Source organism: Tasmannia lanceolata, unplaced genomic scaffold, assembly GCF_043159265.1.
Source record: "Tasmannia lanceolata isolate RefF3 unplaced genomic scaffold, GAP_Taslan_0.1 ptg000016l, whole genome shotgun sequence".
NCBI classification, from domain to species: Eukaryota; Viridiplantae; Streptophyta; class Magnoliopsida; order Canellales; family Winteraceae; genus Tasmannia; species Tasmannia lanceolata.
The window spans coordinates 11,859,910-11,882,500 of record NW_027518693.1 but is presented as its reverse complement, the minus strand read 5'-3'; the positions used below and the strand labels follow the sequence as shown (position 1 = coordinate 11,882,500).

General features: G+C 38.8%; 2 protein-coding genes and 1 long non-coding RNA gene across 3 annotated transcripts in view; 2 read left to right on the top strand and 1 right to left on the bottom strand.

The window, feature by feature from the left end:
- The window catches only part of LOC143848038 (uncharacterized), a 59,271-nt gene extending 40,594 nt beyond the window's left edge, over positions 1-18,677 (top strand). Inside the window, exon 10 of the transcript XR_013235287.1 lies at positions 18,563-18,677. The gene's annotated coding sequence lies outside the window, so the exon portion shown is untranslated. The remainder of the gene's footprint in view (positions 1-18,562) is intronic.
- On the bottom strand, positions 8,405-9,008 carry LOC143848039 (uncharacterized). Its single transcript, XR_013235288.1, has 2 exons — positions 8,764-9,008; positions 8,405-8,680 (listed from the first exon to the last, which is right to left on the bottom strand). It is a non-coding gene; the product is annotated as an uncharacterized LOC143848039 (long non-coding RNA).
- LOC143847895 (uncharacterized) lies at positions 14,471-15,840 on the top strand. Its single transcript, XM_077356683.1, has 3 exons — positions 14,471-14,806; positions 14,905-15,382; positions 15,614-15,840. Exons 1-3 carry the CDS (start codon positions 14,471-14,473, stop codon positions 15,838-15,840), a joined length of 1,041 nt encoding a protein of 346 aa, XP_077212798.1.
- Positions 18,678-22,591: the final 3,914 nt, after the last annotated feature.

Here is a 22,591-nt window from a genome sequence, read left to right as displayed (position 1 = left end):
ACTACTGAGGGTGCAAGTGCAAGTGGCATTCTGTAATTTAAAATTTTAGAAATAGTACTCAGGTTAGTGTGTGTATAAATATATAATGCACCAAGTATCAACCATTATGAAGCTTACTTGTCCATCTTGCATTTCCCAACCCGCAACCCAACCCAACCCGCCCAAAATCGAGTTGAACCCGACTCGAGTTGCACCCTTACTTGAAAGTGGAATGCAGTGGATATAAGTGCAAGCCACCAATCCTAAGAATCAATCGTTGGGGACTATAGTAGATAGGCAATGCCTCAATGGTCATTCTTGTATACACTTTGTTTGGGTATTCTAATGTAACATGATCATTGCAACTTATTAATACCCCTTATTGTCAATATTAGATATTTAGAATACCATTGTTTTTGGTAGGTAGGCTGGGATTAAAACTCTGACATCAAGGTCGCAGAACAAAGCCTCAACCAATTGTGCTAGAGGCTCAAACTGTTGGGGAAACACACGGATTAACCGCAACAAATAAATTTTCCCCTTCTATCTATGAATCAAGAAACTAGCCACGAACAAAAAATCACAAAGCACAAAAATACCAATCCATCAAAGCACAATCAAGAACAGGCGCTTTAACGTTGAAAACCCTCCGATGTGAAGGGAAAAACCACGGGACAAACTCCTAAGAAATCCACTAAGGGAGGAATACAAAATCTTTCTTCTCAAGTTTTCCCAAAACTGGAGGCATACACAAGCATATATAAGATTAACAATGAAATCTTAGAGGAAATACGGGTTGACCTCAAAAATCCCTTGCGAGAGAATGCTTTCCCACCTTAAAGAACCAAGCGTGAGAGATCTTCTTCTTCTTCTCCAAGAACCACTTCAGAACCCTAGTTTTGGCTTCTTCTTCCTCTTCTTTCATGCCCTTCAAAGACTTCAATCTTCAATAGGTTAAGATTCCAAACCCCTTTTGTATTTTATCCCCCATGCAAAAACCCTAGATCACTCAAGAGAAAACCCACTTTGGTTTTTTCCTCTTTTTCTTTCTTTCCTCCCTCCTCTCTCTGTTTCTCTTTTTGACGTTTGTTTTCACTCGTGAAAACCCACTACGACTCTCTTTTTTATTAATTGAGAGACGTGTGAGTGTGAGGCCTCTTTATAGGGATAGACCCACAACAATCTCCCCCTCTAGCACAATGAAGGAGGATCTCTGAATTGGATGCTTACGTGGCACCCATGCCTGCCAAAGCCCTATATAGCTCATACTTCTCCTTTGGCGCTGTCTTCGACATCATGTCTGATGGATTCCGATCGATGTGAATCTTGTTGATCTCCAACAATCGATGCTCCAGAATATCTCTAATCCAGTGGTACCGCACATCAATGTGCTTGGTCCTAGAGTGGTAAGAAGCATTCTTGCTCAAATCAAAGGGCACTCTGACTGTCGCATCTGACTACGTATTCCTTTTGATCCAAACCGAACTCTATAAGAAAATGCTTCAGCCATAGCATCTCCTTACAGGCTTCTACGGCAACAATGTACTCCGCCTCCGTAGTCAACAATGGAGCACATTTTTGTAGCTTCGATTGCCATGAGATAGCTCCCCCTACAAAAGTAAACAAGTAGCTTGAAGTAGGCTTCCTCTTGTCCATATCTCCTGCCATGTCTGCATCTGTATAGCCTTCCACCTTGGGTGATGTGTTTCCAAAACACAAGCACTGTTTTGAAGTACCTGTTAGATACCTCAATATCCACTTTATAGCTTTCCAATGTTGCTTGCCAGGATTTGTCAGATATCTGCTTACTAAACCAGTCGTATATGCTATGTAGGGCCTTGTACAAACCATAGCATACATTATGCTCCCTATGGCTGACGAATAGGGAATCTTGTCCATCTCTTTCTTCTCTTCATTACTGGTTGGAGACAACTTCTTACTCAGCTTGAAGTGACCAGCTAGTGGAGTGCTAACGGGCTTGGCATTTTTCATATTGAACATTTCAAGTACTTTCTCAATGTACTTTTCGTGTGATAGCCATAACTTCTTGTTTCTTCTATCACGCTTCACTGCCATACCAAAATCTGCTTTACCGGCCCTAGGTCTTTCATGTCAAAGACTTGGTTCAACTCTTTCTTTAACTTGCCAATGAGGCTAGCATCTTGACCAACAATAAGCATATCATCTATATATAATAAGAGAATAACAAAATTACTACCAGGAAACTTTCTGACATACACACAGTGATTAGGAGCCGTTCTTTTGTACCCTTGATGCATCATAAATGAATCGAACTTCTTATACCACTGTCTTGGAGCTTGCTTCAAGCTGTACAAGCTCTTCTTCAACCTGCAAATCATGTGCGCTTCCCTTTACATGAATGATGAAACCCATCTGACTGTTCCATGTAGATTTCTTCATTCAAGTCTTCATGGAAGAAAGCAGTCATGACATCTAGTTGTTCAACTTCCAACTCTAGGCTAGCAGTTAGACCACGGGAGAAAATCTCATCAAAGTCAACTCCCTTTTTCTGCCTAAATCTTTTCACAACTAGCCTTGCCTTGTACTTCATATTCTTCTTGTCATCTTCATTCTTCACTTTTAATACCCACTTGTTCTTCAAAGCTTTTCGATCATTTGGCAACTCAACTAACTCATAGGTCTTGTTCTCATGCAAGGAATTTAGCTCTTCTTGCATAGCCTTTTGTCACTGTTCTTTATGCTCATGTGTCATGGCTTCTTTAAAGGTTTCCAGTTCACCTCCTGTGAGAGTCACATCCTCTGATGATGGATATCTAGTGGAGGCCTTTCTTTCTCTTTCTGATCTTCTCAACATAGATGGCTCTTCTTGAGAGGGCGGCCCCCCTGCTCGGTATCACCATGCACATCCTCATATACATCATCTTCATCTATTTGAGGGGCCTCACCACCCCATGTCTGATCTTCTTCTTCATCAACTTCTTGCTCATCATCATCATTGTGGGTAAGGGGACTTGACGTTTTGGTATCTCAACCAAGGTTTAAAATTTCGATTTCGGTACCGGTTTCGGACCCCTGAAATTTTGAAATTTCGGTCGAAATCTGGTACTGAACCGAAAAGATTATTTTATTCAATATTAAATTTCAGCCGAAATTACAGAAATTTCGGTGAAATATTAAATTAATTACAAAAAAACAAGTTTTTTGGGTGAAATTTCGGAACTATCGAAATTTTTACCTAAATTCTGAAATTTCGGCCAAAATAATATATTGTTTCGATTTTCCGTCATTTCGGTGTCGGTCGAATTTCGGTCGAAATTTAAAACCATGATCTCAACTATAACTTCTTTTGGTGTTTCTTCCTTACCAAAATAAAAAATCTTTTGAGCTTCGTGAAAAACCACATCGTGGCTTTTATGTAACTTCTTAACCTTGGGATCCCACAACCTGTACCCCCATCATCATCATAAACCAAAAATACACATTGGATTGCCTTGTCATCAAGCTTGCTTCGATTATCCTTAGGTACATGCATAAAGGCCTTGCATCCAAACACTCGTAAGTGTGAGTATGACACATCTTTGCCTGTCCATACTCTTTCGGAACCTCTCATTCTAATGGCGATGAAGGATATCTATTTATCAGGTAGTACGCTGTACACATGGCTTCACCCCAAAACTCCTTAGCTAACTTTGCCGATGAAAGCAAGCTTCGAATAATTTCAAGTATTGTGCGGTTCATTCTTTCTGCAACACCATTGTGCTGTGGCGTGGAAGGGATTGTTTTCTCATGTCTAACGCCATTCTTCGCTAATCCTTGAACTTTCTTGAGGTGTACTCTCCCCGATTATCCGAGCGGAGACATTTCAATGCCTTGGACGTTTGCCTCTCAACCATAACATGAAACTTTCTTGAGGTGTACGCTTTACCATTATTCGAACGGAGACATTTCAATGCCTTAGATGTTTGCCTCTCAACCATAGCATGGAACCTTTGAAAGATTTCAAACACTTCATCTTTGCTCTTCATAGCATAGGTCCAAACTTTCATGGATGCATCACCAATAAAAGAAACAAAATACAATGCACCACCAAGAGTTCTTATAGTCATAGGGCCACATACATCAATAAACTAAATCAAGGATAATAGTTTTCTGGTTAGCTTTAGAATGAGAGAAAGAAACCCTATGTAGTTGGAAGGTTGTTTTCCAACTAAATAATGATCACAAGGGGTTAAGGACGCACCTTGAGTTTTGAAAGGGAACTGTTCTTCACCTAAATTTTCAAACCTTTCTCGCTCAAGTGCCCAAGTCGCCGATGCCATAAATATGGTAGATATTCTTCAAGGGAATTTATCTCTCCCTTAGATAACTGACCTTCTGTCTTGTAGAGGGAGCGACACTTCTTGCCTCTTGCCACAAGAATAGAGAATTTTCTCAACTTCCACACTCCATTGCCAAACTGTGATACATACCCTTCATCATCAAGCTTTCCCCTTAAGATGGGATTTAATCCGAGGTCAAGAACATGCCTCACATCTTTGAGTATCAACTTGAATCCAACATTGATAGTAATGCCAACATCACCAATGCCAACAATCTTTGATACACCATTTCCCATTCTTACCGAACCAAAGTTACCCAACTTATATGTGGTAAAGAAATCTCTGTTTGAGGTGGCATGAAAGGAGGCTCCTGAGTCAATCACCCGATTCGACCCATTAGACATTGTGCTAACACAACCTTCACCACATATCGAGAAGACCACAACTTCACTCGATGCCACTGCGGTGGTGTCTTGAGTTTCTCTACTTTCTTGACTACCTTTTCCTTTCTTTTGCTCACTTTTGAATTTTCTACAATCCCTCTTCATATGTTCAGGCTTCCTACAATGAAAACAAACCAATCCACTTCTTGACTTGGATCTTCCTCTTGATTTGCTACGGCAAGTAATTTTTCCTATCCTTTGATCTCCCCCGTCCTTCAGTGACTAATGCTTGGGAATGCTAGGAATCTACAGATTTTGTTCTCACTTCATTCAACAAAATGCTTGTAACTTGGCTCATGGTGACAATACCATTGGGCACCAAGTTACTAAGGGATACGAGAAGAGTCTCCCAACTGTCAGGCAATGAGCTTAGCAATAACAGTTCTTGTAGCTCATGATCTAGCACCATCTTCATAGCTGCAAGCTGATTCACGATGCTCTGCATTTCATTCAAGTGCTCTACAACTGGCACATTCTCGTTAAACTTCAAGTGTACAAGCTTTTGAATCAAGAACGCCTTATTACCAACCGTCTTTCTCTCATATAAATCATGTAACTTCTTCCACAAGGAACTTGCTCTAGTTTGTATTGCCACATGGTGGAACACAACATCATCCAACTATTGTCAGATACAAGCGATAGTTTTCCTATCCAACTTGTTCCAATCATCAGCAGTTACGAATTCTTGTTTTTTCTCTATTCCCTTAATTGGCAAATAGAGGTCTCTTGAATATAGTAGGTCTTCCCACCTTGCCTTTCCAGATTAACCAATTTCCTTTGTTTAGGCTAATCATCCTTGATGTGGTACTTGCCTCCATCTTTTTTATCCACAGATGAATAAAAAAATCCCAACCTGGCTCTAATACCAGTTTGTTGGGGAAACACGGATTGACCGCAGTGGATAAATCTATTTGTGAATCAAGAAACTAGCCACGAACAAGAAACCACAAAGCACCAAAATACTAATCCACCAAAGCACAATCAAGAACATATGATTTAACATGGAAAACCCTCCAATGTGAAGGGAAATACCACGGGACAAACTCCGAATAAAATCCATTAAGGAAAAGTGGAATACAAAGTCTTTCTTCTCATGTTTTCCATAAACTTGAGGCATACAACAAGAATAGAAGATTAACAATGAAATCTTGGAGGAAATACAGGTTTACCTCAAAAAGCCCTTACAAGAGAACGCTTTCTCAACTCAAAGAACCAAGCATTAGAGATCTTATTCTTCTTCTCCAATAACCACTTCAAAACCCTAGTTTTGGCTTCTTCTTCTTCTTCTTCTTCTTTCGTGCCCTTGAAAGACTTCAATCTTCAATAGGTTAAGATTCCAAACCCCTTTAGAGTTTTAGCCCCCAAGCAAAAACCCTAGATCACCTAGAGAAAACCCGCTTTGGTTTTTTTTTTTTTTTTTTTGCATTTCCTTTCTTTCGTCTCTCCTCTCTCTGTTTCTCTTTTTGACTTTTTTTTTTCACTCGAGTGAAAACCCCACCCACGACTCTCTTTTTTATTAATTGAGAGACGTGCGGGTCTGGGGCCTCTTTATGCGGATGGACCCACAACACAAACCAATAATACCATCTTTTATAAACATATTGATTTCTCATCCTTGTCATCATTCTCTTTCAGTAAAAGTCTAACAGACTGTGGATGACTTCGGGGAATTTTCGGAACTCTTCAGCAGGGACTTCAGAGTCAGTATTAGCCATGAAGAAATGGGAGATTTTAAAGTCCTGAAAAGTTTTACATTCTGATTTTCACTATTACTTCAAAAAGTTGTGGGCCCCAGTTGTCGGGTTCAAATAAACAAATATTGTCAGCTAACCTAGGCCGTGGACCAATAAATGAATGGTTTAGATGATGCATGTAGGTGGTCTCCCCTATAGTTGCTTATTTAGGTCATTTTCCATGAGATGAGCATTTTGATTATTTTGGTAAGGGTATTTTGGTTATTTTTTATGAGCTAAGGGAAATTGGTTCATTTTTCATGAGATTAGGGTATTCTGGTCTTTTTTTTAATAAGAGATTTTCCTTTTTAGGAATTTTTACATTTTCTTCTTTTTTTTTTTTATTTCTAATTTTCCCATAAGACAAGAATATTTTGTTTATTTTTCATGTTACAAGGGCATTTTGGTTATTTTCCAAGACGTAAGGGAATTTTAGGATTTTGATTTTTTTTCTATTTTTTCAATGGCAGAAAGGTATTTTGTTCATTTTCCTTAGATAATGGTATTCTGGTCATTTTTTATGACATAGGGATATGTTACGATTTTTTTCCATTTTTTTTTTTGCATGAAATAAGTGTATTTCGATCATTTTTAATAATGAAATAACGGCATTTTGGTAATTTTTTATCACTAGGGTATTTTAAAAAATTTCCATTTAGGTTTTTCTAGTTTTCCTTTTTTTTTTGTTATTTTTTCATGGGATAGGGGTATTTTAGTCATTTTTCTTTTATTTATAATTTTTTCTACGTTTTTCTAATTTTCTTTTTTTCTCCATGAAATAGAGGCATTGTTATCATTTTCCAAAAAGAGGAACTGTCCGTTTAGAATTTTGAAGGTATTCCCAAATGATAAGGATTCCTGGATTCTAACAAGCGAATGGGATTTTGGGGGTATCTGGGCTAAATCCCTGACTCTCCGACTAACTCGGCTTTCGGAGTGGAAGCCAAAAGTCGGGTGCGACTAAGGGGTTAGTTACTCTTCAAGTTCCCTGGAGTTTTCCAAAGTCCAACACGACTAAACCCCTATGATAAATGTTTCTCGTAGATTGATAAATTAAGTACATAAAGGTATATATTTGGTCATTTTATACCTCAAGAAAATCTTAACAACTTGAGTTTAATAGGATTTCCACACAGTAGGTTCTACTTTATGATATGGGTTTCTCTTATATCTCTAAACTATTAAGAAACCCGTAAGTAAGAAAAAGAAAGCCATACAGCAGCAACTAAGAAATAAACAATATCCAAGATTTTAGCAGTAGATAAATACAAAATGGATGAATAGAATGACAATGAGGCAAGTATTAGCTAACGAATGGAAAATGAGGCCACTCCCATCACAATGTGGCAACTATTCTCCAAAAATTATATCCTAAGCAACATATATGAAATTCCAAATAGCCTATGCGCTATCACTGACATTACATAACATCATTTGCGAAAAAAAAGTCTAAATAAAATAGTTAAAATGGAAAGTTAAAAAGGACATGAGTACTCATTAGTATTGAAAAGTATTTCCCCATCTAGCTATATACATATAGATATATAGGCCCTCATCCACACTCAAAGAAAATTCCCCCCGGGAGTGGTATTAGCTCCTGTGATCGTTTGATAAGCACTTGGAAGATCCATAGAAGTAAAAAACAGGGGAAAAACCTTAATATTGTGTGTTTATGTGTAGGGAAATAAAAGCTTTTGACTGTAGCCCAACATCATTTCTAATGTTACTGGGTGTTAGCAAAAGTTAAAAGCTTTTGCATCTCTCTAAAATGTAACCCATAAATTCCATTATATCTAACACATAAGGGAAATGATGTTGGGTTAGAGCAATTAAAAGAATTAAGAGCAATGCCTGACAAGAAAAGGGCCCATGGGTACGCATCATGCACACACCATTCTCACATGAAAAGAAAGCCACACCCATTCCAATGGAGAAGGGGGGAGACACATACATCAATTAAATCCCATTTGAAAAATGAAAGAACAGCTAATTAAATCAACACACCTTAAAAAATTAACCCAACTCTTAACAAATGTAAATTATAAATCGAACATATCAGTCTCAAAACTGAACAAGTAATTTACCTTTGACAGTACATTATTTGCAAAGCTGGCTTGCAGAAATGTGGGCCCTATTCATATCCTTCACAGAGCTCCTCTCCATAATCATCTCTATAGCATATTATTAATTCCAGATTATTCCCCTATATTGATCCTGAAAAAACCTGCCAGCGGCAATTGAAGAAAATATGTGAAGACTAGTCAATACTCAAATTAATCCTATTCTTTAATGAAGTTTAAACCAAACCTTATTCACAGCCATCGAGGTAATAGCATGCATTTTCTCCAATGACCAGATTGCCGTCCCACAGACAGGCATGACTTTCATCTTTCTCTCTATAAACATGGGGCCCTTTTTCGAACATTTCCAGATAGAAACTTACAATATAGCTTTGTAGATTTTGGGGTGATGGAAGATGAAGAGGCAGTGATGAGAATTTATTTTCAAAGGCTCCTCCCCTCTTTAACCAGCAGAAAACAAAAAACCCAAACCCCTCAAATCACCTAAATCGAAGAAGACTTCTTAATAAAGAATGAGTTTTTATATGTTGTGTACCCATGGGATGATCCAAACCGTCCATTTAATGGGTCAAAACGTAAATGGGTTGTGCCCAAAAAAATCATTTCCATAGGATGATCCTAGCCCTCCAATCTAAAGAAGAAACCTCCATAGATCAGAGGGTTGGGATCATCCTATGGAATTGATTTTGGGCCACAACTTATCAAGTGGACGGTTTTGGATTGTCCCATCGTGTGGCCCGCACGTATAGTACTTTTTTGAAAAATACTGGACTATACGGTTTGTTGGGCCACAGTATTTTTTTTTTCAAAAAGTATAGTGGGCCCACTCCATAGGAGGATCCAAACTGCTGTAGAGATTTTATATGCTGGTCCACAACATTTTTTCTAAAAGTATAGTGGGCCAACTTCTTAGGATGATCCAAACTGTTCATTTGTTGGGCCACAAGGTAAATAGGTTGTAGCCCATAATTCATCTTAACAGGTGATCCTAACCTCCGATCTGTAGAGGAGCTGCACACTATAGAAATCTCTATAGATCGAAGGGTTAGGATCATCCTATGAAGTTGATTTATGGGATACAATGTGATTACATTGTGGCCCAAAAAATGGACGTTCTAGATCATCCTATGAAGTGGGCCACACACTTTTTGAAAAATACTCCGGACTTCACAAGCACAAAACATATAAAATCTCCAATCAGCTTAGCCGTGTAGTATTTTTTCCCCTTTTACAAGGTCATTCTTTCCAACAAAGAGGACTGAGTGGTCTCTTTCACAAGGTCGGTCTTTCCAACAAAGAGGACTGAGTGGTCTCTTTCACAAGGTCGGTCTTTCCAACAAAGAGGACTGAGTTGTTTGAATTTAAAAAGGACTGGCCTGAATTTTAAAAGGTTAAATTTAGGAGATGAAATCTGCACTGCATTTTCTTTTATATTTATTAGAATATATGAGATCTCACCGTTAGATTAGGTTGAGATCACACCATTGGATCATCTTGATGGTGATTAGTTAATAAAGTGCTCTATATGTAAGCATTGATTGATTCTCTATAAGGTATAACTGTGAGATAGTCAGGAATTGTACCTCCAAAGAGAACAACCAATTAACCAAAGAAAACAAAGAGAACAACCAAAGAAAAACCAGGATTAGGAATATCGGGCTTATGCTATTACAGATCTTTTTATCGCATAATTTCAGCAAGGGCGATGATTTTTTCGCCTCACTTCTAGGATTATGCGCCCCACTTGTAGCGTGATTTGACGTCAAAAAGCGTTAAAGTTGCCCACAATTCACGTTAAAAGTGGGGCGCATAATCCTACAGGGGGTGAAAAAATTCCTTTCAGCAATACCCAATTTTCCATAATTACGTGAAAATGATAGTATGCTATGTTACTACATAAGTTTTTCAATTCAATACACTGAAATAAGTAAAATTATAATATAAAGGTGAGTGCTTCAAATGCAGCCAATTCGACAATGCCTTTCTTTGTGTGATGGTCCTGTCTGGACGCAGTGTGGGTCAGTGCTGCAACTAGGTCCAACATTATCAGGTCCTCCCCTGTGTGGGTCAGTGGTGCGACTAGGTCTGCCCTTATTAAGTGGGTACCGTGCATTCAAAAGACGTCTTTCTCCTAATAACCAACTTTCATGTTGCATCATGAAATCTGTTATCAAAACTTTTAGCAATATTTGTTTTAAAGCTAGATCTACAAGACAGATAATGTTATGAGTGACATAAATTGAAAAAAGCAATTTTATTGCAATGGAAAATAAAATGTCTGATTAATGAACTACAAAGTATGGGGTAACTAATGAATTAAAAGTGTCCAACAAGCTAAATTTAACTAATTTCATGGCTGTATGGTAGAGAGATGAAGATGAGGATGTAAGTGAGTGTCTAAAGAGTGGGTAACACAAATAATAGGGGTAAGTTGGGTAATTAAAGAGGTGCTTCAGACAACTAAAGAATAATGAGAAATAAGAATATTGGACATAGATTTGCTAGGCAAGTTCGAGGAAAGCCATTTTGCGTCTCAATTTTGCAGGAGAGAAAAACTAAAAAAATTAACATTTTTTTTTTGCCCGCTGATTTTGTCTTATTCTAATTTATCAGAGGTGGCTGTTCTCTCCTGCAAAAGTGAGCCGCGAAATGGCTTTCTGCGAAATCACCTAGCAAATCTATGTCCAATAATCTTATCTCATGTTCTTTAGTCGTCCCAAATTAGAAAAAAGGGGTGAATATATCATTTCCCTTGGTCAGAATCTTATCTAAGGGTGAAAATACCAACATCGAAATACTTCTTTAAAATAAACCCCCAAAAAAGCATCACATCTGTTGATTAGGTCCAAGTTTCATTCTGAAGAGAGATAACATCCGTTGATTAAGGGACTAGGAAAACCCGATCCAGAATTAATTGGGTGACTTAGTGTTTAAAAACGCGGATGTGACGCGGAACGCGGCTAAGAAAAATCCTTGTCAACTCGGCGCGGATGCGGCCAAGAAAGCAGTTGACGCGGTCATAACTCATAACTCGGGAGAGTCAAAGAGTTTATTGACTTTGAAGGGCGAAATGCGGAATGCAGAACGCGGCCGAGGCAAAAAGGAGTCGACTTGGGGCGAGTTCCTTGTCAGGTCAAGGAGTTTTTAAACACTTTGGGTAGCTAATGCAGATGTGTTTTATCATATAATATCAAAAACATTCAATTTGTCACGATAACATTAAAATTATAAGATACGTACTTGGTTACTACATAAGATTTTCTATTCAATACACTGTTATGAGCAAGACTATAATATAAACAAGGATGCTTCATGTGTGTGGAGCCTAGCTCCCCTCAACAGCCAAACCGACATGGCCCTCATTCATTCACGGCTGTTCCACTCATGACACAGTCTTGGCCAGCGTAGCAAACAGGTGTGATAGGTTCCCCTAGTGGCTTCATAATACGTATTTGGTAACTGTGATCACAAGGATTATCTATTAGGTTCATTGATGGACCACTATTTAACTAGGCTACTGATTGGCACTACTATATTTTGATAACTGCACTAACTAAGCTTGCCTTTAATTGTTTAAACATCTATCAAAGGTAATTACAGTTCCTACAAAGCTCTCATAAGTTAATTAAAAAGGAAGAGACAGGTTGATTTTATTTAATTATCAAAACATGGTAGTGCTAGCATCAGTAACATATAACTACTGCAATAATATAATCACAAGTTACAATCATTATAAACTTTTTCCAATTGAATGTAGTACGTTTAGCATTTTCTGTTTTAAAACCTGTACAAGAGACTACATACTAGATGGATATGTGAAAAAACGATTTTGATTTTGACTGATGTTTAGAATGACAGAGATAAAAAAATGCCTTCAGTTTTGGTGCTTGATGAAGAAGATATGGAAAACAAAACAAAAAAGGAATAATTAGAAATGAACAGGCAAACTGGCAAAGATAGGAAATATTCCCCCAAACGGTACCTGCTTTTTCTTCTTTATAATTCTCAGCTAGTTCTCTAGCTGCCTTCACTGAGGAGAAAAGGAAAAGAAGGCAAGAGGAAACTCAAGACAAGAACTGCCTTTGTAACCATTTTCTTAAAATGAAGAGAAGGATATGACCACCGTAATATCAATCCACTCTTATATGAGAGTGAGTGAGAGATTTTGGGTCAAATTAGTCTTTGGTGATCCAAACCATTCATCTCCTAAGCTATAAAATAAGGAGCTCTTAGACAAAAATATCCAAAGTATTGGACATTCCAAATCCTTCTATTTATCTAGTACAAGACAATGACAGTTGGACACAATTTTTAAATCACAATGATTTGATTAGGAGGAAAGATGGAGGTGATCAAGTAAAAGCCAAACAAAAAGAAACGAGTAAGAAAGATACAAAAGAATTTTTTTTTAAGATCGTCGAACATTCACCCAACACTAATGATGTGATCAAATCAAAGTCTAATGGTTGGCTTCGGTTCTCTACTCTCAGTAGTCCATACCACATGGCAAGCGTCGGCCCTCTGCATAATCACTCCCGAAGATGACATTCTATTATTTTTATGGATACACCAGAGAGAATTTGTTAGAAGTTGAATTTCACTAGGCTCCGTTTGTTTCGACGTAAAAATGGATGTAAATTTTGTTTTATGTTGTCAGAAATCAAAATTTACATCCATTTTTATGTCGAAAGAAACAGAGCCTAGTGAAAAAATAAGGCTTGGCAGGAAATAATTTCACCATTTTATACAAAGGCAATGACAGTCAGACCCTTTATTCAATGACACTGATTTTTATTAAGAAAAATGAACGAGGTGATGAGTACAAGCCAAGCAAAAGGAAACAGATAATAAAGATACAAAAGAATGGGGAAGATAGTCGAATAGCTCTAAAGCTAGCCTCTCAACTCTGGCTCTACCTAGCCGATATGCCTCACTATTTGCCGACCTCGGAACGATCAGTGTAATTTATTTATTTTATGATCTTCTTAACATTCACCCAATGGGAAGCCCTACTAATGATGCGGCCAAATTATCTACACAATGACAAAATCAAAGTCTGATTGTTAGACATTTTTTTAATGACTATGATTTTATTAAGAAAAAAGACCGAGGTAATCTAGCACAAGCCAAACAAAAGGAACTAATAAGAACGATACAAAATAATCATGGCGGAAGGTAGTTGAATAACTCCTAGGCTAGTGTATTGACTCTGACTCTAGCTAGCGGGTATGCCTCACTGTTTGCCGACCTCTAAATCACTTGGCAAACTTTTGTAGGTTCGTCTTACATTCACCCGATAGGAAAGGCTACTAATGATGTGGCCAAATCGTCTACACAAAGACAAAATCAAAGTCCAATGGTAAGACACATTCTTTTAAGATTTAATTAAGAAAAAAGAATGAGATGACCAAGATTAATTTTCAGCAATAAAGGCGAATCCATGCGCATATATCGATATGTAGATATACAATCATTGCAATCAAAAGAAGAGTGGGAGACATGGTAGGAAATATGTAAAAATTGGTTCCTTATGAAGATTCTTTCATGGAATATAAATGAGTTGGGCTCTTTGGCGAAAAAGGGCTCACGTAAAAGAAGTGGTTAGAAAATGGAAGCCGGCTCTTTTATGCATTCAGGAAACAAAGTTGGAAATGGTGGATAGATATGTTTTGAGGAATCTTGCAGTTAGGGGAGATTGGGGATTCTCCTTTGTAGAATCAAAAGGGGCCTCTGGGGTATTATAGTGGCTTGGGACGAATCTGTGTGGTCTCTTGTGGATGAGTGGAAAGGAAACTACTCCTTATCCACTATTCTTTTGAGGAAGGAGGACGCATCATGTGTAATTTTTTTGGGGGTTTAGGCCCCTCTTTAGGGGCGGAGGAGAAGTTGTTGTGGGAGGAGCTAAATGGTATTTGGGTTAGATGGAATCATCCATGGTGTATTGGGGTGATTTTAATGAGATTAGGTTTGTTGGTGAGAGATTTGGGTGTAGGAGATCGGTTAAGAACATGAGGCTAGTTGATGAGTTCATTGTGAAGAATGATTTAATTGATCTCCCGTTGTCTGGGTCCCGTTTCACCTGGAGTCGGGGTGAATCCCAGAGCAGGATTGATTGTTTCCTAATTTGCCCTGGGTGGTTGAATCTGGTTCCGGAGGTTATCCAAAGGTCCCTTGTTCATTCTGTATCGGATCATTGCCCTATCATCTTGGATCCAAGGATGGAATCTTGGGATCCTCCCCCGTTCAAATTTGAGATTGCATGGTTACTGGTTCCAAAAATGGAGGAAAGGTTGGGAAGATGGTGGGCATCTTATCAATCTGAGGGTCCATCAGATGTTAGAATTGGTAAAAACTTTGATTTGTGAAGGAGAAATTAAGGGCATGGGTGAAGGAGCAAAGGCTTAAGGATCAAACTCGTAAAGTTTGGTTGGAAAGAAGGATTGGGGAAATTTCGGGTTTGGAGGAAGCAGGGCAAGGGAGTGGTAATTTGAGGAAGGAGCTTGGTAGAATTAAAGAACACAAAGGGCTGTTGTTACATGAAGAATTTTCCCGGAGGCAAAAATCGAGAGTTAGGTGGTTAAAGGAGGGGGACAAAAATTCGGCATATTTTCATGCCATGGCGAGTGTAAGAAAGAGGAAAAACAGGATTGAGTCTTTGGTGGATAACGGAGTAGAAGTATCAGGTAAAGATGAGATCACTAAAGTTGTCTTATGGTTTTACAAATCTCTATATTCTTCGGAAGGGGGATCTAGACCTACACCTGAACATTTGGAGTTTAGGAGTCTGGATTTATCTCTGTGTATGGAGTTGGAAAAACCTTTTGAGGAGGAGGAGATTGAGAGGGGTATTTTCATTAAGTAAAGATAAAGCTCCGGGGCCGGATGGTTTTTGCCTTGCCTTTTTCCAATCATGTTGGGAATATGTAAAAGAGGATATTCTGGATTTTTTCAAGGAGTTTTACAATGGTATGGAGTTAGACATGCGTACTGGGGCTACCTTCATTGCTCTCATACAGCCATCCCTAAAGTAGTGGGGGCATAAAAAATTATTGATTTCCGTCTTATTAGTCTTGTAGGATGTTTATATAAATTTTTGGCTAAGGTTCTAGCCGAGCACCTGAAGAAAGTCCTACCGGTAATTATATCTGACTATCAAAGTGCTTTTGTAGCAAAGAAACAGATATTGGATTGTTCCCTCATTACCAATGAGGCCATTGATTATTACCGGAGGCTTAAGAAAAGAGGATTTTATGCAAATTGGATATGGAAAAAGCCTACAATAGAGTGGAATGGGACTGCTTAGACTTTTTGTTTGGTAAGATGGGTTTCGGGAATAGATGGCGTTAGTGGCTTAAGTCGTGCGTGGCCTCTGCGTGGTTTTCAATTTTGATAAATGGATCCCCTCTTGGCTTCTTTAAGTCGTCCCGTGGCCTTCGGCAGGGGGACCCTCTATCCCCTTTCTTGTTCGTTTTTGTAGCAGAAATCCTGAGTAGGTTGCTAGCCAAAGGTTGTGAGGTGGGACTGTTTAAAGGCTTCAGAATTAGAAGTGATTGCGTGGAGGTGTCACACCTCCAGCTTGCGGATGATACCCTTTTGTTTTGTGAACCAGAGAGACTCCAAGTGTTAAATTTGAAATCTATATTGAGATGTTATGAAATCATATCGGGGCAAAGATCCAACTTTCATAAATCTGGGATGTTTGCTTTGAATATCCCTATGGAGGAGGCCTTGGAGTTGGCTGGGATCCTGGGATGTGAGATGGATCATTTACCTTCTTCGTATTTGGGTCTGCCCTTGGGGGTTGGAAGACCAAACAAGGTATTATGGGAGCCAATAATTGGGAGGATAGGAAGGTGGCTGGACACTTGGAAGAGAAATTTAGTGTCCAGAAGAGGAAGGTTGGTTTTAGTCAACGCAGTTTTGGCAAATATCCCTGTATATTTTATGTCTTTATTCAAGTGCCAAGTTAGCGTTGCCTTACGAATAGAAATGATTCAACGCATATTTTTGTGGGGCGGAACAGAGGAGAAAAAGCCATTTCTCTGGTGAGTTGGAAGGATGTTTGCGTGCCCATTAAGGAAGGTGGATTGGGTATCAGGAGGTGTAGGGAGTTCAACCACGCTTTGCTAGGGAAGTGGTTATGGAGGTTTGGTGAGGAGCAATCTCATTTGTGGGCCAGGGTTATTTGTAGTAAGTATGGGTGTCAGTGTGGAGGTTAGGAATCACTTGAAAACTTTAAGAAAAAGGGTCTGACGGTGTGGAGAGATATTTTAAAAATATCTTTCTCATTTAACCTGAATATTAGATTTAGAATTTATGGAGGGGACAAAATAAAATTTTGGAAAGATGTGTGGTGTGCAGAGAGGCGATGATTTGGTGTGGTGTCCGGCTTATAGAAGAAATTTTTTTGCTTGGGAGCTAGAGTCTGTGTCTGATCTTAAGAGGCTCCTTGATATCTGCTACATTAAAAGAGTAGGGAAGGATAGGAGATTATGGACTGCGGATTCTTCTGGGATTTTCTCTGTCAAATCATTCTATAAAAGCTTGATGCCCTGTTTTGCTCCCTCTTTTTCAGCAAAGGTATGGAAATTTTATTGTTCACCTCGAGTTAGCATCTTTGGTTGGGCTGTGTGTCGCGAAAGGATACAAACCATTAACTTTCTAAGAAATCGTGGAATGTGGCTTGTTGATCATTGCTCCCTTTGTCTTGAGGATGGGGAATCTGTGGATCATCTTTTCATGCACTGTTTGTTTACCCGGACTATATGGGGTCGTATTTTCTTGAGATTTGGGATTACTTGGGTATTCCCAAGATCTATTCAGATGTTGCTGGATCTTTGGAGCTTTGTGCCTTGGAAAAGAAAGGGTAAAATCTTATGGGAAGTTTGTTTGCTTGCTACTTGGTGGGTAGTATGGAAGGAGAGAAATGCTAGGGTGTTTGAGGGGGTATCCAAATCTCCTCATTATCTGTTTATGCGCATTATTGCGGTGGCTATAGCATGGACGAGATGTCATCCATCGTTTCGGTTTGTATCGGCTTATGATCTCTGGGAAGGTTGGCGAGAAGTGTGTTTTAGTAGTGAGAGGGCTACTATCATTGTCCATAGCTGGGAATCACCTTCTAATGGGGTGCTAAAATTGAACTTTGATGGTGCTTGTTTTGGGAAGCCGGGTCCGGCTGGGGTGGGAGGCTTATGTCGGGATGATAGTGGCAAGGTGCTTTGGGCCTTTTGCGGTCCGATTGGAGAGTGTGTTGCTATGGAGGCGAAAATCAAAGCGGCTTTTCAAGGACTAGAAAAGGTTAGTAGGGATAGTTTGAAGAATTTAATTGTTGAAGGGGATTCTCCAAATGTGATCCGGTGGTTGAAGGGTGGGGTAGTTCCTCCTTGGAGATTCTTGGCTCTTTTTGGTGAAATGGAGGAAATAATCGCGGAATCAAATATTGAATTGAACCATGTTTGTAGGTCCGCAAATGAGAAGGTGGATTTGTTGGCTAGGAGAGGGGTGGGGAGCGATTTTTTGAGATGGTTTGATCATCTTCCTCCTTGAGGTGTCCAGGCAAATGGTTGTACAACAAGATGGGTTTAAGAAAAAATTCAAAACAGGTCTCCCATATTCAGTGAAAATGCAAAGAGATCTGTGCTCCCATAACGGTGCTGGTGAAGCCTCCAAAGGGGCTGTCCACAACGGGGATAGAGTTCCTTGGATAAGCCATTCGTGGGTTCTCTATCCTACTTGGATAAGTTTATCTTGTAATTATCTTGTCCGCTGGTCTCCGATTTTATTCTGTTAATATTTTATCCAAGGACAAAGGATTACGTGACCAAAGGATAACGCAAACCATGGCTTGCCTATTCCCTTGGTGAACAGCCCCGAAATGTTTAAATATGTAACAGAGTTAAGAAAAATGACAAAACAGATAGCCTATGCTCTGCAAATATGCTTACTGTTCTATTCTATCATGGGTGCAATGTTTTTTTTAAACTGAGCTCATCATATTGTGATATTTCCAACCTGCTATTCAGGCAAATGGCTTACAAAAAAACACGCAGGATTTAAGTGTAAGGCGAATGAAGGTGATGCAGACTCTTGGTCTCATTGCTCCATCTGGATCTCCGTTCCAAAGAAGATGTGGCCGTGAAATGTTGTATAAGAGTTTTGGTTGATTCTGCAAATCAATTTTGTTGTAGGGGAGGGAAGTAGAGGTATGTTCTGTAGTTATGTATTTTTTCACTTTGTTGTGTGTTATCTCTCTATACTATATATAAATCCAAATGCCCTTTGTTTTCTTTATACGGATGCTGTAATTGCTCTACTTAAACATGAATTAGTAATTAGAAACAAATTAAGGAGTAATTTTTGCTTATAATAACTTCAATTAGAAACAAAAAAGACACAAGTAATTTAAGTTTTTAGCCAAAGCTCAATCTGACCCGATCCAAATTTAAAAAGCACTGGTTTGAATTTAAGAAGGTTTAGCTTTACGAAATGATATCTGCACTCCATCTTCTTATAAATTTAACTCTTCTTTTTAGCTTAAATTTCTTGTATTTGTTGTGGATAGATTGTTAGGAATTGTACAATCAAAAGAGAACTACCAAAGACTTTATTGCTATTATTGCTATTACATTTACATTTTATCGCATAATTTCAACAATAATCAATTTATCATGATTTGTATGAGATTATGACAACCGATTGTGAGCCCCAAACCTATTATTGGGCTCAAAATTACATTTAAATTTGAGTCCATTAATAGATTTGGGGCTGCCAATCGGTTGTCATAATCTGAAACGAACAGGGCCATGATATTTTCAATTCAATACATTGAAATATTTAGGATTATACTATACACAAGAGTGCTTCAAATGCACCCATATCGTGGACAAGGCCCTTTTTTAGGATATCTTGTCTGGACACATTCTGGGTCAGAGCCGCAACTAGGACCACCTACTGTCTTGATACAACTTTCGTCAGAGTCAGAGCCGCAACTACGACTGTTCCTTGGATGTTGAAATTGTGAATCCCAACTTTCTTGTTGCATGAAAACTGTAATAAAAAACTTTTATCTCTTAGTGTCACTATTTAAAATTGCATTAATAACACAATAAAATATCTCAATCATTCGACTATTAAAAACTTCTTTCCAAGCGAATCTACAACTTTGAGACGTAACTACAGTTAAAAAACTAAAATTGTTTGAGAATATGATGGTGATTGTGAATGAATTTGCGTCAAGGCACATCGTGATTGTCCGCTACTGATCAAGTGCAAAGTGCGCCAAAAAAACAACACATGCATCTCTATAACCCTGCCCGGCCTACATGCTACAGCTTGCTGCCATGTGTACGACGCACCATCCTATGGCCCACCATATGATAAAGTAAAACTCAAAGGTGAGGCTCTCCACCTTTTCAAACGTCGAACCATCAACATTCACATAGTTTAACTAACATCTTGGCCATTTCATTACTTTCACATAGTTGAATTAGTGGATACCACGAGGATAGTTCATAGTAGCAATTAGACAATCTTAACCATCCAATATGTGTTACCATTACTCACATTAACCCAACCTGGAAAAAAAAAACCTTTACAGGGTCCTCTAATAGGATGGTTAAGGCCCAGTTTGCTTCGGATTTTGGGAACGGATAGTGAGTCCAAAACTGATTAATTTTGAGTCCTATCATCAGTTTTGGATTCACAATTGGTTCTCAAAATGGAAAAACAAGCACGGCCTAAGACAATATCGTAAATTGTAGGCTATGCACATCCTTGTGGCACCTTGCCAAATCAATGATCCCAAACCAGGGGCGGATACAGGAATTTGCTCCAAGGGGGGCAGAGAATGGTTGTTAGGACATGACGTATAAATAGGCTGCGCCCGGTAAATCATCCCCACAGGATGATCCTAACCATCTGATCTAGAGGTTTTTTTTTACTGGAGTCCTCTATAGATCGGAGGGTTACGATCATCCCGTGAAGCTAGATTATGGGGTGTAGCTCTTTATGTTGTTTCCTAAGGAATAAATGGTTCAGATCATTCTATGAAGTGGGCCCACGGTACTTTAAAAAAAAATATTAGATACACTAGCCCTTATTTGTACTTGGCCCACTTCATAGGATGATCCAAACCATTCATTTATTAGGAAACAAAGTAAATAGCCTGCACATTGTAAATCATCTCAATAGGATGATCCTAACCCTCCGATCTAGAGGTTTCTTTTACGGGAAGTCCACTATAGATTGGAGCGTTAAAATCATCCGGTGGAGATGGATTATGTGTTGCTTTTTTTTTCCGTTGTGGCCCAACAAATAAATGGTTCGGATCATCCTATGAAGTGGCCCATATTTGTACTTGGGAAAGCTCACTGTAGTGTGAAAAAAACCGACCCTCTCTCTCTCTCTCTGTCTGCGCCTGCACGACACATTATGCATGGATTTACAGAGAAAAAGGAACGTACGTAGCCTAATTAAGCATTTGATGTGAAAGGAAAACAAAGAAGGAATAACTAGAAGGAAGGCAATGATAGAAAACACTTCACAAACTGTACCTGTTTTTTCTTTAGAATTCTCAGCTACTTCCTTAACTGCCATCACTGAGAACAGAAGAGCAGACAAGAGAAAACCCAAGAAAAGAAGGCCCTTTGTAGCCATTTTCTCAAGAGGAAGACAAGGATGACTAGGGCAATAACCCACTATCTTATATATAGGAGAGAGAGAGAGAGTAGTAGTAGTGGTGGTATTGGACCCGCCAACACTGGCTTGACTTTGGCTGCCGGACCCGCCAGCACTGGCTTGACTTTGGCTGCCGTTGTGGAATTGAAATGAAAAAAAAGAGTGTTTTGAGAAAGTCTCTACCTTCACGGGTGATTGGGCCAGGCCATTTCATTTGTAACTGGAGGTTAATCGACAAAAATGTTATCGAGCAAGGGCATTTCTTCACTAGTAACTACGCGTTTAGTAGAGAAAAAAATTGGACGGGAAGAAAGAGTCTTTGACTTATGGTTGATTTGTGGATTTTCGACAAATGTGAAACAGGCACGCGTTTTGCGCCAACCCAATCGTATGGAAAATGAGGGTACAGAGTTTCTCATAGGGTGGTTATCATAGTCAAAGGACATGCATCGCAACATATGTCCAAGCACAAGGGTAGCAAGATCCAAACAATATCAGAACATAGGTATCAATGCAAGAAGATCATATATCAAGTTTAATCAATGAGCATAATCAAACGAAGGACAATGCAACTTCAAGATTTTCGGCTTACTCCAAAAAGCGAGTTATTGCTATCACTGACTGCCCACGTGTCGGAACTAGCTAGTTCCTCACATATCACATACCTGTCGATAGGGCTACCGTTCCTTCCCACTGATGGGATCCATATAACCAGTGTACTACTCCTAAATTGGTAGGGTTCATATAGCCAATCCACCGTGCGTATGACATCCCGAGGGGCAGTGTCAACTCTATCAACTCCGTCATTGTAACCATAGAATATGACCCTAATTGAAATGCATACATTTGTCTAATACACTTTGGGGACAATGATAAGAGATATATTTTACATCCGAGAGGGGTTATAATTGGAGATACAATTGGTTCTGGGGCAGTTCCTATATCAATGGGAAATGCCATACATTTGAGTGCGGTTAGAACTATTGATTTACATAATTGGAAGTAAACAATTAGGTTTACGATGAAACCTAGAAATCAATCACAAATCCAATTTGAGTGCCTATATAGGGTAGACCTCGACAGAAAACGGAACAGTAGGGGCAACAAGTGATTTAGTACATTCAATAGTTTGTCATATAAAATTATTGATTCTAGAGATATAGTAACGTGGATAAGACAAAACTTGTTTCAAGGACAGATAGAGCCATAAGCAACCATTGTTTCAAACCGAAGAGGACGGGTTATTCACATTTCATTTGATGTTCAGAGGCAAATTGAAAGGTAAGCAGTGGTAATTCTAAAGATCTCTCTGTGAAAAATATAGATGTCTCCTTCGTTATCCCTAATATGTGGAAGTATTAATGTAATTTCATAGT

Coding starts and splice junctions, on each gene's coding strand:
- LOC143847895 (XM_077356683.1), top strand. CDS start 14,471: ATGGTGTATTGGGGTGATTTTAATGAGATTAGGTTTGTTGGTGAGAGA. Junction 14,807..14,904: donor TTGAGATTGCATGGTTACTG/GTTCCAAAAATG, acceptor TGATTTGTGAAG/GAGAAATTAAGGGCATGGGT. Junction 15,383..15,613: donor GGAGGAGGAGATTGAGAGGG/GTATTTTCATTA, acceptor TTAGTCTTGTAG/GATGTTTATATAAATTTTTG.